Genomic DNA, 17,783 nt, shown 5'->3' on the forward strand with positions numbered 1-17,783 from the left:
ATTGGTCTTTGTGTTTGCTTTTGTTCCAGTACCAAACTGTTTTAATTATTATGGCTTTGTAGTATAGCTTCAAGTTTAGAAGTGTGATACCTCCTTTCTCCTTTGTTTTCATCAAGACTTCGGCTATTTGTGTTTTTTTTTGTGGTTCGATATGAATTTCATCAGTATTTGTTCTATTTCTTTGAAGAATGTCGTTGAGATTTTTGTTGGAATAGTATTGAATCTGTATATTGCTTTTGGAAGGATGGCCATTTTAATAATGTTAATTCTCCCAATCCATGAGCATTTCTTTCCATTTCTTTTTTATTTTTTTAAGATTTGTTTTTTATTTATACAAGTGCTGGGTACAGGCCAGATGCACGGGAGCGTGAGAGAATTCCCTAGCGCCACAGCAGGGAGCAGAACAGGCAGATGGAGAAAAGACACTGCTAAGGGGAGCAGCGGGCGAGACAGGACAGGTCTGCTCACCATATGGATGCTCCAAGGCCAGCAGGGATCGAACCAGCATTGCAGAGGCTGCAGATAGCTTCACAGCGCTGCGCTCAACTGCTTGTGCCACCAGGGAGGCCCTGTCTTTCCATTTCTTTGTGTCTTCTTCAATTTCTTTTAACAGTGTTTTATAATTTTCTTTCTATAGGACTTTCACCTCTTTTGTTAGGTTTATTCCCAAGTATTTGATTTTTTTTGTTTCAGTTATAAAAGTGGTTTTCTTGATTTCTTCTTCAGACTGATTGTGTATAGGAAGGCTACTGATTTTTGCGTGTTGATTTTGTATCCTACTACTTTACTGAACTGGTTGAGTATTTTGAGTAGTTTTTCTGCGGAGTTTTTAGGGTTCTCTATATATATTATCATATAGTCTTCAAATAATGATAGTTTTACTTCTTCTTTCCCTATCTGGATTCCTTGTATATCTTTCTCTTGTCTTATTGCCCTGGATAGACCTCCAGTATTATATGGAAGAGCTGTGGTGAGAGAGGACGTCCTTGTCTTATTCCTGATCCTAAAGGAAAGGCCTTCAGCTTTTCGCCATTGAGAATAATATTGGCGGTGGGTTTGTCGTGTATGGCTTTTGTCATGTTAAGGTATGTTCCTTCTATCCTGAGAATTTCAAGGGCCGTCATCATAAATGGATGTTGGACTTTGTCGAATGCTTTCTCAGCATCAATTGATATGATCATATGGTTCTTATTTTCCTTTTTGTTGAGGTGTTGGATTACACTGATCGATTTTCGTATGTTAAACCATCCCTGTGCCCTTGGGATGAATCCCACTTGATCATGGTATACTATCCCTTTAATGCATTGTTGGATTCTGTTGGCAAGGATTTTGTTGAGGATTTTTGCATCAGTATTCATTAGGGAGATTGGCCTGTAATTTTCTTTTTTTTTTTTTTTTTTGTGCTGTCTCTGTTTGGTTTTAGTATTAGTGTAATTTGGCTTTGTGGTACGTATTTGGTAGTATTCCTTCTTTTTCAAATTTTTGAAAGAGTTTGTGTAGGATAGACACTAATTTACTGCTGAACGTTTGGTAGAATTCATTTGTGAAGCCGTCTGGGCCTGGACTTTTGTTTTTGGGGAGTGCTTTCATACTGCCTCAGTTTGGCTGCTTGTAATTGGTCTGTTTAGTTGTTCTATTTCTTCTTTGTTTAGCTTTGGATGATTATATCATTCTGGGAATTTGTCCATCTCTTCTAGGTTGTTGAGTTTGTTTGCGTATAAGTGTTCATAGTAATCTCTGATTATTCTGTTGATTTCTACTAAGTCTGTTGTGATTTCTCCTCTTTCATTTATAATCCAATTTACATGTGTTTTTCTCCCTTGAAAGGTAGGTTAATTTTAATACAAAGCCATTTATTAAAGGAGACATTCCCATGAAATTCTTTCCATTTCCTGTGAGTTTACCTTTCCATTTATTACACTGAAGTAACCTTACATTATAACATTATATAAATTTCAGGTATGCATGATTATTAATCAACGTATGTATATGCCACATTAAATTCACTACTAAAAGTTTAAATTTATCTTTCATTATACCATTGTCCTCATCTGATTGAACCACCTTCCTTCTCCCATCTTTCTGTTAGCCACTAATTGTTCTTATATAGTACAAAAGAATATTTTGTTTTATTGACATGATCTGCTAATTTGTTTTCTTTATTACATATGAGTGAAATCACATGGTATTTGACTTTCTCTGTTTGGCTTGTTTCAGGAAGGATAATTCTGTTCTTATCCTTTTGTTCTTCCAAATATAAATAGTATTCCGCTATCTACATATACCACATCTTTTTGGACATTTTTTGATCAGTGGAGACTTGCATTTTTTCTACCTCTTGGCTATTGCAGTGAACATGGGTGGAAAACACCTCTTGGAATTAGTGCTTTTTATGTGTAATTAGCAGCTAAATACTCAGAAGTAAGACATTTGTGTCATAGGAAACTAATATTCTTCAATGTTTGAGGAATTTCCATACAGCTTTCCATAACAGATGCACAAGTTTACATTCCATCAACACTGTATAAGTGTTTCCTCTTCTGCCCCGGGACCCTGTGAGCTCAGTGACAGCACAGGAAAGGAAATCTCCACCCTCTTCCAGAATTAAGAGATCAGGGTTTTCAGGCAGAGCCCAGATGGCTTCATAATGGATCCCAGAGCAGAGCAAAGGACAGGTGGGACAGAGAACACAGCACTTCTTTGCAACGTATCAAGCAGACTGGCAGCATTTGCAGCCCGAGTCCCTCAGTGGACAGCAGGGCTGGTGCCTGTGGTGGTCATTGCCTGTTTCCACATGTGTGCAGTGGGCACAAGCCCACATAGGTGCCTCCTACATATCAGGGTCAGCTGACTCCACAGTTTGAACCCTGTGGACTAGACCCTGCTCCAGTCACCAGGAAACTCAATCAGTGGCAGGAAGTACCCGACAGAGGTGGGGAGGGAGGGGAGGACAACTAAAGACAAATTGGACCTTGCTGTGAGAGAGAGGGAGGAGTTGGAGGTGACAGAGTTCACTTCTCAACAAACTGAGACAACATTTAAGTCCCAGACTCCCCAGTACCCACTTCACCCCAAGGTAAACTAGAAGAGAAACAATCAAACTGACCCCCAACACCCCAGCTCTTAAACTGGAATTCAGGTGACATAAATACTTAGAAATCAAGGAATATCAAGCACAGAAGGAAGAAAAAGTAGCAGAACAGAAGTTCTGGCTCATAAGTACAGGAGAGAGAAGCAGAGGAGTCCCAGCAACGTGGAGCAACAACATTAAATACACCCGTGAGTGATGGGAGGTGACTCAGGGCAGACGGGCAGCTGCGAGACCTTGGAAAGTAGATCAAAGCACCAGCGAGTCCTCACCAAAGAACTGGACAATATTAAGAGAACACAAATCACCTAGAAATATGGGGTCCAAGTGTAGAAATCAGCCAATAAGGAAAACAGCGAGAAATAAGACAGACATAGGACAAATAAGGAAATGCTACAAAGAATGTCAGACTCAGTGAAGAGTGGACACATGAGAATAGTGGATGACCCAGAAGATGAAGAGGCAAGAGAGGAGGGATGCTTTTCAAAATAATCACAGCTGAGAATTTTCCAGACCTAAAGAATGAGAAAGAAGCATGAATGTGCAGGATGTAGTGATAACACCCAAATTTCAAAGTGAAGATGAACTACACCATAACACCTCACTGTTAAATTATAGAAAATCAGGAATAAGAAGAAGAATTTTAAAAAGGCCTGAAAATAAGAGAATTTGCAAAGGCATCGAAAGTAGGATTTCCTCAGATTTTTCCCCAGTCACTCTCGAGGACAGGAGAGAAGTGAAGTGTTCATAATCCTAAATACAAGGACTTCCAACCGAGAATACACTATCCTGCAGAATTATTCAATTGTGAATGTGAATAAAAAAAAAAAAAAAGCTTCCCAAAGAAGCAAATGGAGTTTATCACTGTCAGGTGCCTGCCTGACCATAAAAGCCAAAAAGGGTTCTTCCACAATAAAAAAAAAAAAAAAGAAAGAAACACAAACCCTAAGCAAAATGACATGAACAGGAGTATGATGGGTCAACAATGAAGCACTGAAAGGAAGGAAGGAAGTTACAGAAGTAGGGACAGCTGAGGATTAGCCATGGATGCTCATGGATAGTTTGATATGACAAGAATTTTCTGCAGATAATTTTAAGTTGCTTGTTGGTACATGATGCAGTTGTACATTTTTTCCTCCATTTCTTTTTATTATTTTGTAGGTACCCAATTTCCTCTTTTAAACATTTTACTAATGGAAAATTTACTCTCACGATGTTTTTGGTAACACTGAACCCAGTACACAGAACAGTAAAAAATAATAAAGGAAATACAGAAAACATAATTATAATGTATAAAAAACTAATATCAAACTACACAAAAGACAAACGACAGGTTATGACTACCTGAGGACAGGATCATGACTCAGTTAATGGACTGTGAGACCTGCTGCTCCCGACCAGACAGTCTGAGGAAGCGCCCCCGTCACGTTGGGGTTGCTCTGCAGCTGAAGAGCCTCCCCAGGGCCTGCTTTATGTCCTTGTTTCTGAGACTGTAGATGAAGGGGTTCAGCATGGGGGTGACCACCGTGTACATCACCGAGGCTGTTGCACTGTCCCTGGCGTCGTGGGTAGTGGTGGAGCTGAGGTACACGCCGAGCGCCGTCCCGTAGAACAGGGAGACCACGCAGAGGTGAGACCCGCAGGTGGAGAAGGCTTTGTACCTGCCGCTCGCTGAGGAGATTTTCAAAACAGAGGACACAATCTTAGAGTAGGAGAAAAGGACGCCACTGAGAGGAATCATCCCCACAACCCCCGCTGCTAAATATATCACCAGCTCATTGAGGAAGGTGTCAGAACAGGCAAGCTGGACCACCTGGTCCAGTTCACAGAAGAAGTGAGGGATTTGTAGCTGTGAGCAAAAGGACAGTTGCAAAACCATTAAGCTGTGTAACAGAGCATGCAGAAGACTTAACACCCAGCATGCAAGAAGCAGGAGGCCACAGAACTGGGGGTTCATGATGACCGTGTAGTGCAGGGGATGGCAGATGGCCACAAAGCGGTCATAGGCCATGACTGTCAAGAGGAAGTTGTCCACTCCTCCAAAGTGCAAGGAGAAAAACACCTGGCTGAGACAGCCCGCGTAGGTTATGGCTTTGTTCTGCGTCTGGATGTTCAGCAACATCTTGGGGACGGTGGTGGAGGTGAAGCAGATGTCGGCAAAGGACAGGTTGGTGAGGAAGAAGTACATGGGGGTGTGCAGGTGGGGGTCCGTGACGATGGCCAGGATGATGAGGAGATTCCCAGTGACCGTGACCAAGTACATGGCCAAGAATGCCCAGAAGAGGAGGGGCTGCAGCGAGGCCTCTTCTGAGAGCCCCAGGAGGGTGAACGCTGTGGGGTGGGTTTGGTTTCCTGGCGCCAGGTCGCTGGTGAGCCTGGGGGATGGAGACAGAGTGATGGAAACTTCACCACAGCAGAGCAATCAAGAATGGAGTTTAAATGGTGTGATTTCATTTAAATACATTAGTTAATCAATTTCATTTCTTAGAGCTATTACCTGTTACCCGAAATTTTCAAGGCTGTTAAGTGACTCACCTTTTCCTGATACTGAATATAATTAGCCATTCTTACATCTAATGTAAACATATATCCAAGTAAAATTTTTCTTTGAAAATGACCTAATACTTTCTTTTAAATACATTTGACCAATTGCATTATACAAATATTGTTGGAATCATGGAGAAAAAACAGTAAGACTGACTTTGAAAAATCCTAGCCCTCAGTTGTCCCTGGTGGCACCGGGGCTAATTCTCAGGGCCACCACTGGGACTGCCTGAGTATGATCCCCGGCCAGGGAGTGACCCACAGGGCGCAGCAGACCTCTCCTGTCTCCCCACTGCTCCCCCTCAGCAGTGCATTTCAGGAGATCTGCCTGTCCTGCCCCCCACTCTGTCTCTTTTGAGTGCATCACCCACTGCATCTTTGGCCTGCACCCTAGTTCTTCTGTGCATGCGTAATAAATAAATATTTTTTTAAAAAGGAAAAATCCAAGCCCCAAGCAAGTTTTCTTCTAAGTATGTGTGTGGTCTCAGGTAAATAATATTTCATATGGTGATTACTATTGTTAGGTAAAATAATGTAGTTGGATGAAGAGTTAGAATCAAGAGGAATCTTGTATAATCACTTCCAATGAACAGACTTTGAACAAAAATATCTGAAGGCAGCAGCATTTATCTATGAAGGAGACATCACGTGGCAACAATATACGCATGAGAAGAACATTTGGGTTTGGGAAAATAGCCAGAAAAAGATGCAACATAGGAGTGTTTTTGGCACAGTCACAGATCCACGAAGTAGGGATGTGGCTGGAGTGGGTGCTTTAGGTTGGGGGTGAGATGAGAGAGTGGGCAGGAGGCCCAGACATCCTGCTGCCGTGTGAAGTTCGTGCACATGACATTGTACATTTGATCCTCTAGTGTGTAGATTGTGTTACGTGTGCTCTGCCTAAGTGTGAGCATAATGTGTTACATGCATAAATGATCCCTCATTTAATCCCGCCATAGACTATAGTTTCTTTCCCTCATATTTCTTTGAATTCTGAATGTTTGATTATGGGAGACAGCTTCAACTTGGGAGAGGTGTGCAATCTGTGTTTCCCTTACCTGTAATAAGGCTTATTTCCCTTATTTCCTCCACTCACACACTTTCTGATCCACGCTTAGGGCATTTTGACTTGTGCGTTGAGGCACAACTGAGAATTGGAATCAAATCTCTAAGGACAAGGAAAATAGGAAGCGTTTTACTTTGCAAAGAACCACCCACCCAGAACTGTTGTAAAGAAAGTTATTTCCTCTGCATTTTGAGACACTAGATACCTAAGATCAAAGAACCTTTTCCTGTGTCCATATTTATTGATTCATGTATTCATTTGTAACTGAGGTAGTATTGGGGAGCCCCCACCAGATAGTGGCACCATAGTGCACCCACCCCCGCTCACCCATATTCCACCACCCCAGACCCTTGTGCTTCCTTCCTGCCTTGTTCTTCCCCTTCCTCCCTCCCCGGCTCCCCCTTTGATGGTTCAGTTCTGTAGTCAGCTGTCAAGGGTTAGTTTCCCAGCTTCTCTTACTCTGTTAATTTAGTTACTTTGTATTCCTGGCTGGAAAAAGCTGATTGGCAGATAAATGAAAAGATGATGAATAAAGATAGTGTTTAATATTAGAAGCATCAGGGTCTTTATTTAGAAGTTTGGTGGATTCCGTATGTTTGAGGAATAGATTGAGATTGTCCTTTGAATACAGAAGAATTGATCCAGGAGAGGGGAAGATGGGGGCTGTTTTTAGGAACAAATTGGCTGCCCAGTGTCCCTTTGTCTCTCTTGTATGCAGAAGCTTTTCAGTTTATGTAGCACCACGTGTGGCTTCTTGCTTTTCCATGTCACAAGGAAGTCATTGCCTATGCAAATACCAGAGAGCGCCTAAATAGGTGTTTTCCAGAGGAGACACCTAGATGATCAGCAAGCACATGACGGGGTGCTCAGGATCACTCACCAGGATCCAAACCAGGGGCTGTCACCTCACAACTGCTAACAGAGCTCCCAGGGTGATGACCAAACATCAGCAGTGGGAGTCGGGCACAGAGAACCCTGGGGTGCTGTCAGGGGGCTAATACACCACTTCAGGCACAGTGGGTAAGAGAACAGAGGTGCCTCAAAATAACAAAGTTAGACTCACCTGTGATCTGTTCATACATGTGCAAAGGAAATGAACACGGGACATTGAAAAGCTATCCGCACCCCCTTGCTTAGTGAGCAAAACATAGAAATAACCTATAAGTCCATCATGGACAAATAAAAGACATAGTGTGTACATATGTGGATATAAAAAATATATGCGCTGTATTATGTGTGTATACGATTGCTCTTACTGTCCAAATGAATATACATGGATTATGTAAAACATATAATGAGTAACACACACACAGGACATGGTGTTGTTACAATACACATTCTATATAGTAAAATAGCACATGATATCCAGTCAAGAGAAAGAAGGCACCACACAGGCACCTAAGAACTTTCTGCTACGTGATAGAGGTCGAGGAACTCCAGATACTGCTATCACTTCTGGGTGCGGTCCTGAAACAGACTTGAATTGGTGACAGGGACCGGGGTGGGACAGATGTAAAAAGTTGTTTCAGGACACACATTGGAAGCTGCTGAATGAACAAGGTTCTGCAAATCCACTGCATGTGACAGTCAGCAGTGCTTTCCTGCAGCCTTCCCAGTTGTGAAGAGATTATTTCTGAAATGTTTTGTGACAAAAATAAATATTAATTTGTGTATTGAGAAGGGGTCAGTTAGTGCTGCAGTGGTCATCATATTGCAGTAGATTAATATATTTACTCAACATGTTTGTCTCCAACTTTCACACTGTTTCATGTCAACTAATATCAATGAAAATACAACAGATCACATCACAAATGTGAAGAGACACAGTAATGAGGAAACACAGATGTGACATGAACACAATGTGCATGAGAGCTTAGCACTACCAAGACTGCAAGAACAGCCTGTGTTTAACACACATGGTGGGACACAAAGGATCGACTGAGGCCCACACGCAAATTGTAAACTTTCAAACATTTTGTACAACAATCTCTACATATATGGGAGAATTAACTGCCAAGTATTTATTGTGAAAGGCTCCCATTCTATTTCAATATTGGAAAGAAAACCAATAAAAGCTCAGGCTGTAAGTAAATAAACTGTAAGAATGAGAACTATTTGTAATTTAAAAAAGCAAAGTTCTAACAAGCAAAGCTATGCAAATTTGCCAGTACTAGAGTGGTGGCAAAGTCAGACTCTTCAGTCTCCCCCAACAGACATTGAAGAAAAAGGATGACTTCTGTGAGCACCTGCTGTGAGGGACACTACACACTGTTCCTCTCCTCAGCTGCTCTGTGAGGCCATCTGCCCCCATTACCCTGGATCTCTCCAACACAGATGCCCTGCTCATCACCCCATCCACTCCCGTCATCCTCTTTGTATTTAACACTTTATTTCCTGCTGCCTCAACTCCAAACCTTCTTGGCTGTGTCCTGACTTTGCTGGAACCACGTTAAGCCCTACACTCCCCCTTCAGTCGCATCCAAACAGATTTTCCTTCCTGTCCCTTCACTGTCAGCACCATCTCTGTATTGTTGAGAGCAGTGGACAGTTTTGAGTCCAAAAATAAGTAAATTAAAAATTGAAGAACAGTCAAGCAAGAGAACAAGGGAACCTCTTGTCCCTGGGCCTGGTTTGATCTCTGTGACCTGAGGCAGAACTTCTCAGTTTGCATTTTCCCTGGATCTGTCCCAAGTGCCTGCTGGGCTCTGAGACTCACCTGGGTGGGGGCTGTGAGGGGGGCTTCTCCATGTAGCGTCTGAGTCCCTCCTGGACGCTTGAGGATGGATCTGGGCTGTGTCACAGACAGGATCTCAGGAGAGCGCCAAGGGCTGGTCCCTGGGCAGAGGTCGGGCTCCACAGACAGGAATCATGTCCTCTCCGGTCCCGGGTTGGACAGTCTGAGGGACCGAGGGAGACAGGGTATTTACCGCCCTCCACGCCGCCTCATTAGCCACACCTCACTCTCCTGCTCCAAGCTCTGAGCTCATGATTTCCCTGTGGACACGGGATTTGGCAAAAGGAAAGTTCCTTAATGATTCTCTGATCCCGAGAGACTAGATTAGATGTCAAGTGCATCCAGTTTTGTTACTCCCCGGACTTCATGTTGTAACCACCCAGCACCTGTTCTAATTCCGTGTTCAAGTTTTCAAAATGTGCTGGGAATTGCATGGGGACTTTAATCAAGATGAAAATGCAAACAATGTGCAAGAAAGGAAAAATGATGTAAAAAATACATAAAATAAAAAAAAATTAAAAATCTGTGCTGAGGATCCCAACTTGACACGATGCTCTGGATCATCAAGGCCCAAATATGTTGGGGGCACAGACTCCCATCATTTGTCCGGTAGTGCTGTTCCTCTCTCGTCAAGCTGAGAACCGAGCCCTCTATATAAAACTTTAGCCACCGCACTCCTTGTTGTCATGGCACTTTTGCAAGAACAAATAGGAATTTCTTTTTTGTTTTTACTGTGATGTGACCGCAGCAGCCTTATGTTTGAAACTCCAGAAGGAAACGCCTGTGTTCCTAACCAGCCAAATGTGCAGGGCCCAAGAGTGAAGATTTTGGTAACTGCCGCACTCACTCTGAAGCCCGTGCGCCTCCTCTGACCCCCGAGACTAAGCATGTGTCCTGCTTAGCAGCACAGGGAGCTGCTAATACACTTCACTGCTTCCAGAGTGAGGTGCTGCCCACAACAGTCCACTCCTGACACCGGGCGTCCCCACCCTCACAGGTCACCACGTCATCCGAGCAGCTATTGTCTGAGCAACCTCTAAATCCTGACCAGTCTTCACTGCCAAAGCAGGACCCGTGACAGCCCCCAAGGGAGGCAGGAGCAGGCGCCACAATGAACTCCAAGGGTCGTCGCCCATTTCTCTTATAGCAGCCAGAGGAAGGGCTTGTGGTGACTGTGACGACTCGCCTCGGTACTGAAAATCTTCTTTGGAAGACTGTAGAGTTTCCTTAACTTTCTTGTCCTTAGTATCCACTTTGTTGTGAGACTTTCTTGTCCTTAGTATACTTAATTTTCCTATCCTGGTGTCCACTTTGTTGCCACACAACACAATGGGGATGTTTTCACACCCCCGACTAGGTCTCTTTGCACGTTAGGCAGGTTCTGGGAAATAATTCGATGTTACATCAGAGAATCTAATGACTCACTGGCCTTGCACCAATACCCTCTCTCTGTCCACCAGATGTGTCCTAACCAGCTGGGTACCTCACGTTGAACTTGGCATGTCTCTGTGGTGTGGAACAGGAGAGGATGGGCCTCAACACCCAGGTTCTTTGTGTGTCTTTAATTGTCAGAATTACGCTGGGCAAATATGTCCTCCCTAGAGTGGGCCGTCCTTGTGCTGTAGTGCTGTGTTCTTGTGCTGCACAGAGCATTTTGGTTGATCCAGTCCCAGTTATTCATGTTCTCCTTTGTTTCCCTTGCTGCTGGGGAGGATTCCACAAACACATCTGAAATTTATTTTGAAGAGTGTTTTGCCCACTTTTTCTTCTATGTGTGTTATCACTTTGGGTCTTACATCAAAGTCTTTTATTCATTTTGTTTTTTTAAAGATTCATTTATTTATACATACAAGAGCTGGGGTACAGGTCAGACATGCGGGAGGGTGAGAGGATTTACCAGAGGCAGAGTGGGGAGCAGAGCAGGCAGAGTGACTGAACTGCACTGCTGAGGGGAGCAGCGGGCAAGTCAGGAGAGGTCTCCATGCCATGTGGGTAGCTCCCTGGCCAGCTGGGAGATCAAACTCATGTTGACAGGCTGTGGACAGCTTCACAGTGTGGTGCTTAACCCCGCTGATTTTTCTCTCTTGAATCACCCACCTATGAACAAGTGTGGGTTTGTTTGATGAATAAAAATATAAGATTAACTCCACATACAATAATTAATTCAAAATGGATTAAAGATATAAGCACCAATGCCATGAAACAAAAGAAAACATAGGGACACCCACCAGGACATCAGCCAGAGCAGGCCCCAGGGACACAGCCCAGCAGCAAGGGAGATGGAAGCAGAGAAACCAGCGGGATGAAGTAAACCAGAAATTTGTGAATCTAAAAGAAAATCACAGAAGCAAACAAGAGCCTGCGGAATGGTGGATGATAGTTGCCAGCACATGTATCAGGGGTTAATCCCAAATACAAACCGCAGTCAAAACAGGCAGTGGAATCTACCCAAAGGACACAAAAACCTTAATTCAAAAGGACACCTGCACCCCTGTGTTTATTGTAGCACTACTTACAACAGCTAAGCTATGGAATCAACCCAAATGCCCAAAAATAGATGCCTGGATCAAGAGTTGGTGGTACATATACACGATGGAATATTACTCAGCCATCAAAAAAGATAAACTCAGGCCATTTGCAGCAACATGGATGGAGCTGGAAGGGATCATGCTCAGCGAAATAAGCCAGAAGGAAAAGGAAAAATACCAAACGGTTTCACTTATAGGAGGAATGTATGGAACCAATTAAGGGATCAAGAAAAAATAACACCTTGTTACCTGCTGCCTCAACTCCGAACTTCTTGGCTCTGTCCTAACTTTGCTGGGAACCAAGTTAAGCCCCCCACTCCTCCTGCAGTCTCATCCTAACAGATTTTCCTTCCTGTCTCTTCACTGTCAGCACCATCTCTGTATTGTTGAGAGCAATGGACAGTTTTGAGTCACAAATTAAGTAAATTAATTATAAATTGACGAGTCAGTCAAGCAAGAGAACAAGGGAACCTCTTGTCCCTGGACCTGGTTTGATGTCTGTGACCTGAGGCAGAACTTCTCAGTTTGCATTTTCCCTGGATCTGTCCCAAGTGCCTGCTGGGCTCTGAGACTCACCTGGGTGGGGGCTGTGAGGGGGGCTTCTCCATGTAGCCGTGTGAGACCCTCCTGGACGCTTGAGGATGGATCTGGGCTGTGTCACAGACGGGATCTCAGGAGGGCGCCAAGGGCTGGTCCCTGGGCAGAGGTCGGGCTCCACAGACAGGAATCATGTCCTCTCCGGTCCCGGGTTGGACAGTCTGAGGGACCGAGGGAGACAGGGTATTTACCGCCCTCCACGCGGTCTCATTAGCCACACCTCACTCTCCTGCTCCACGCTCTGAGCTCAAGATTTCCCTGTGGACACTGGACTGGACAAAGGAAAGTTTCTTAATGATTCTCTGATCCTGAGAGACTAGATTAGATGTCAAGTGCATCCAGTTTTTGTTACTCCTCTTCTGTGACCATCCAGCACCTTATTCTCACTCTGTGTTCAAGTTTTCCAAATGTCTGTGCCTGAGGAGCCCGTCTTGACTTGATGTCCTGGATCATCAAGTCACAAGTGCGGTACAAGCACAGACCCCTGAATAGGTCCAACAGTGCTATTCCTCTCTCGTAAAACAGAGAACCGAGTTCCTCTAAATAAAACCTTAGCAACCACACTCCTTGTTGTCATGGCACTTTTGCAAAAGCAACTAGGAATTTCTTCTTTGTTTTTATTCGATGTTACTGCAGCAGCCTTATTTTGAAACGCCAGAAGGCAACGAATGTGTTCCTAACCAGCTGATATGCAGGTCTAAAGGGCAAAGATTTTTGTAGCGGCCACACTCCCTCTGAAGCCCGTGGACCTCCTCAGCCCCCCAAAGAGTAGGCAGGTGTCCTGCTTAGCAGCACAGGGAAGTGCTAACGTGCTGTGCCACTGCCAGCACTGGGGGCTGCCCACAGATTCCACTCCTGAACTGGGTGTCACCATCCTCACAGGTCACCATACTCATCCCCAGCAGCAGTTGTCTGAGCAACCTCTAAATCATGCCCAGGCTTCACTGCCAAAGCAGGGTCCGTGACAGCCCCTGGTGAGGCAGGAGCAGGCATGACAGCGAACTCCAGTGAGGGTCTCCCTTTGCTTTTCTAGCAGCCAGAGGATCGACTTGTAGTTCCTTTTGATGGACTCCTGTCAGTACTGAAAGTTCTTTTGGAAGACAAACGATTTTCCTTAAGTTTTCTGTCCTCAATGTCCACTTTATTGCCACGAAATACACTGGGGATGTGGAGATGGAGTCATCTAGTCATCTAGTTTCATTCTTCTGCATGTGTGTCCAGTTTTCCCAATACCTTTTCCTGAAGAGGCTTCTTGCTCCAGTGTATGTTCTTGGCTCCTGTTTTGTTGAGTAACTGTTCCTATAAGTCTGGTTTGTTTCTGGGTCTTGATTCTATCCCATTGTTCCAGACCATTTTAATCATCCAGGATTGTTTTACTTATTATAGCTTTATAGTGTAGTTTGAAGTCTGGTTTAATAATGACATTTTCCCTTTTTTGGTCAGATTTGCTTTGCTGTCCAGGGTCTTTTGTGGTTCTATGTGAATTTCAGTAATGTATGTTTTATTCCTTAAAGTGTGTCACTGATAATTCCATGGGATTGTGTTGACTCTGTGTAGTGCTTTGTGTAGGATGTTCATTGTGACCACATTGATTCTTCCAATCCATGAACAAGAAATAACTAGACATTTCTTCGTGTCTTTTTGTATCTCTTTTGACAGTCTTATAGTTTTCTTTATACAGGCCCTCCACATCCTTTGTTAAGTTTACTAACTAGGTATTTAACTTTTATTTATTTTTGTTTGATTGCCAGTGGGATCAATTTCTTGTTTTTTTTCTCACCTACCTCATTGTTTATATATAGGAAGGGAGCTGATTTTGTTTGTGTGTATATCTTGCCACCTTAACTGAACTGGTTTATTATATCATTAGATCCAAATCAAGGTATGCTGAAAACCCTAAAATCTGGACATAAATGGAACTCATCCTAAAATACTAACCACTATTTACAAGCACTTGTCTCAAAACAGCCACGTGAATATTGGTTTATTATTCCCACACTATTAGACAAGAGAAAACTGACTTAGGGCCATCTTTAAAAAAAATAATTTAAGAAAGATATTCAATCTTGTGTAACCTAATGTGTATTATGTATAAAGGGACCCATGTAGTATGTGTGCCTAATTTTTTATGGCTATTCCCATTCAGTAATTTCACATTTTATTTTATAATGCAAAATAGCTTTATAATTCACTTTGAAACATAAGTTAATTTTAATATAAAGCTATTTATTGAAGGAGACACTCTTTCCATTTCCTTTGAGTTTAGCTTTCAATTTATTACACTGAAGTAACCTTGCATTACAACATTATATACATTTCAGATATACATGATTATTAATCAACATAGGTATAAGCAACATTTAGTTCATTGCTAAAAGTTCAAATTTGGGCCTCTCCTGGTGGCGCAGTGGTTGAGCACAGCGCTGTGAAGCTGACCACAGCCTAGCAATGCCGGTTTGATCCTGCCTGGCCAGCGAGGGTCCCACATGGCGCAGCAGACCTCTCCTGTCCCTCCCGCTGCTCCCCTCAGCAGTGTATTTCGTCAATCTGACTGCTGTGCTCTCCACTCTGTCTCTGGTGAATCCTCTCACCCTCCCGCGCATCTGGCCTGTACCCTCGTTCTTGTATAAATAAATTGAAAAAATATGTATTTTTTTTAAAAAGTTCAAATTTATCTTACATTATACCATTGTCCTCAGTTTCTGATTTAAACACCGCCCTTACCCCATCTTTCTGTTAGCCATTAATTTTTCTTATTTTGTTTTATTCACATGATCTGTTTGTTTCCTTTATCACACCTGAGTGAAATCATGGTATTTGACTTTCTCTGCTTGGCTTATTTCAGTAAGGATAATTCTGTTGTTTCCCTTCTCTTGTTGCAAATGTCACAATGTCATCTTTTTAATATCTAAATAAATAGTTTTCCATTATCTACATATACCACATCATTATGGCCATTTGTTGATCAGTGGATTCTTGGATAGTTTCTGCCTCTTGACTATTGTTAATTCTACTGCAGTGAACATGGGTGACACACACCTCTTTGAATAGTAGATTTTGTGTATATTTTCCAGCTACATAATCAGAAGTAGGCAATTGGGTTATAGGGAACTCTTATTCCATTTTTGAGGAATTTCCATACTGCTTCCAGAACAGATGCACAAGTATCCCTTCCACCAAAATTACATAAGTGTTTCCTCTTCCGGCAGGGAACCTGTGAGCTCAGTGACCAGCACAGGAAAGGAAATCTCCACCCACTACCAGAGTGAGGAGATCAGAGTTTTCAGACAGAGCCCAGATGGCTTCATAATGGATCCCAGAGCGGGTGGGACAGAGAACACAGTACTTCTTTGCAAAGTAGCAAGCAGACTTGCAGCATTTGCAACCTGGGGCCCTCAATGGACAGCAGGGCTGGTGGCTGTGGTGTGGTCATTGCCTGTGGCCACTGTCTGTGGCCACAACTGTGCAATGGGCACAGACCCACGTAGGTGCCCCCTTCATATCCAGGCCAGCTGAGTCCAGAGATGGAACCCTGTGGACTAGACCCAGCTCCAGTCACCAGGAGACTCAATCCATGGAAGGAACAACTATAGGGAGGTGGGGAGAGAAGTTCCGACAACTGAAGAACATTTGGAGCTGCTGCGGATAGAGAGGAGGAGGTGGAGGTGACAGAGTTCACGTCTCAACAAACTGAGACAGATCTTAAGCCCCAGACTCCCCACCGCCCACCTCACGCCAAGGTGAACTAGAAGAGAAACAATCAAACTGACCCCCAGGACCCCAGCTGTACACCTGGAAATGAGGTGACATCAATACTTAGAAATCAAGGACATCTGCGCATAAGAAGTGAAAAAAGTAGCAGAACAGAAGTTCTGGCTCATAAATACAGGAGAGAGAAGCAGAGGAGTCTCAGTGACGTGGAGCAACAACATTAAATACACCCGTGAGTTATGGGAGGTGACTCAGGGCAGACACGCAGCTGCGAGACCTTGGAAAGTAGATAAAAGAACCGGAGGGTCTTCACCAAAGAGATGGACAATATTAAGACACACACAGTGTTTGACTGTAAATGAACACAATATAGAAAATGTTTTAAATACAATTAAACTGGCAAACACATTTACTTCAGAAATAGAGGATCCAAATGGATAAATCACCCAGTTAGGAAAACAGAGAGAAATGATTCAAGGACACAGGAAAAATAAGGAAATGCTACAAACAATGTCAGACTCAATTAGAATTAAGTATAGAGGATAATCCAGAAGGTGAAGAAAGAAGCGAGGAGGGAGGCTTTTCCAAAAAATCATGGCTGAGAATTATCCAACCTAAAGAATGAAATAAGCAGGAATGTCCAGGATGTAGAGATGACACCCCAATTTCAAATTGAAAATGACCTACACCTGACACCGCAATGTTAAGTTATAAAAAATCGCCAAAAGGAGAAGAATTTACAGGAGGCCTGAGTAAAAGATCATTTGCAAAGGCCCCAAATGAGGCTCTCCTCTGATTTCCCCCTGTCCATCTCCAGGAAAGAAGAGGAATGAATGCAAGGACTTCCAGGCAGGAATACTCTATCCTGCAGAATTATTCAAATGTAAATGTCAATAAAAGCTTCCCAGACAGAGAAGCCAATGGAGTTTATCACTGTCTGGTCTGCCTGCCTGACAAAAAAGCTGACAAGAGTTCTTCTGTAAGGAAGAAAAACTGAGCCTTAGCTCACAAAGCCCTGAGCAAAATGACACAAACAGAAATATTACAGGTCTACACAAAATCACCGAAGGAATGGAAGTAAAGGACAGAAATCAGGGGCAGCTGAATATTGATCCTGAACACGCGTGGATGCTGTGATATGACAAGATTTTTCTGGAGATCATCAGTAAGTTGCTTGTTTTCACCTGACACGGTTGTACATATTTTTGCTCCATTTGTTTTTATTATTTTGTAAATGCCAACTTTTTGTTTTAAAATTTTCCTAAAGAAAAATTCAAGTACAGTATGCTTTTGTTAGTACTGACTCCAGTATTCAGAGCAGTAAAAAATAATTAAGGAAATACAGAAAGCATATTTATAATGTATAAAAAAACATATCAAACTATGTACATAAGACAAACACAGATTATCTCTGACTAACTGAGGACAGGATCATGACTTAGTCCATGGAATATGAGCCCTGCTGCACCCGACCAGACAATCTGAGGGTAGAAACACCATCACGTTGGGCTGTCT

At 43.1% G+C, this 17,783-nt stretch overlaps 1 protein-coding gene across 1 annotated transcript; it reads right to left on the reverse strand.

The window, feature by feature from the left end:
- Positions 1-4,511: 4,511 nt before the first annotated feature.
- LOC311180645 (olfactory receptor 7A10-like) lies at positions 4,512-5,351 on the reverse strand (the record flags this gene model as incomplete). The annotated part of the gene is made up of 1 exon (XM_084248559.1): positions 4,512-5,351. One exon carries the CDS (start codon positions 5,349-5,351, stop codon positions 4,512-4,514), a length of 840 nt encoding a protein of 279 aa, XP_084104685.1.
- Between the last annotated feature and the right edge of the window lie 12,432 nt (positions 5,352-17,783).

The sequence above is a fragment of the Talpa europaea genome (genome assembly GCF_964194135.1).
Source record: "Talpa europaea genome assembly, chromosome: 12".
Classification (NCBI taxonomy): Eukaryota; Metazoa; Chordata; class Mammalia; order Eulipotyphla; family Talpidae; genus Talpa; species Talpa europaea.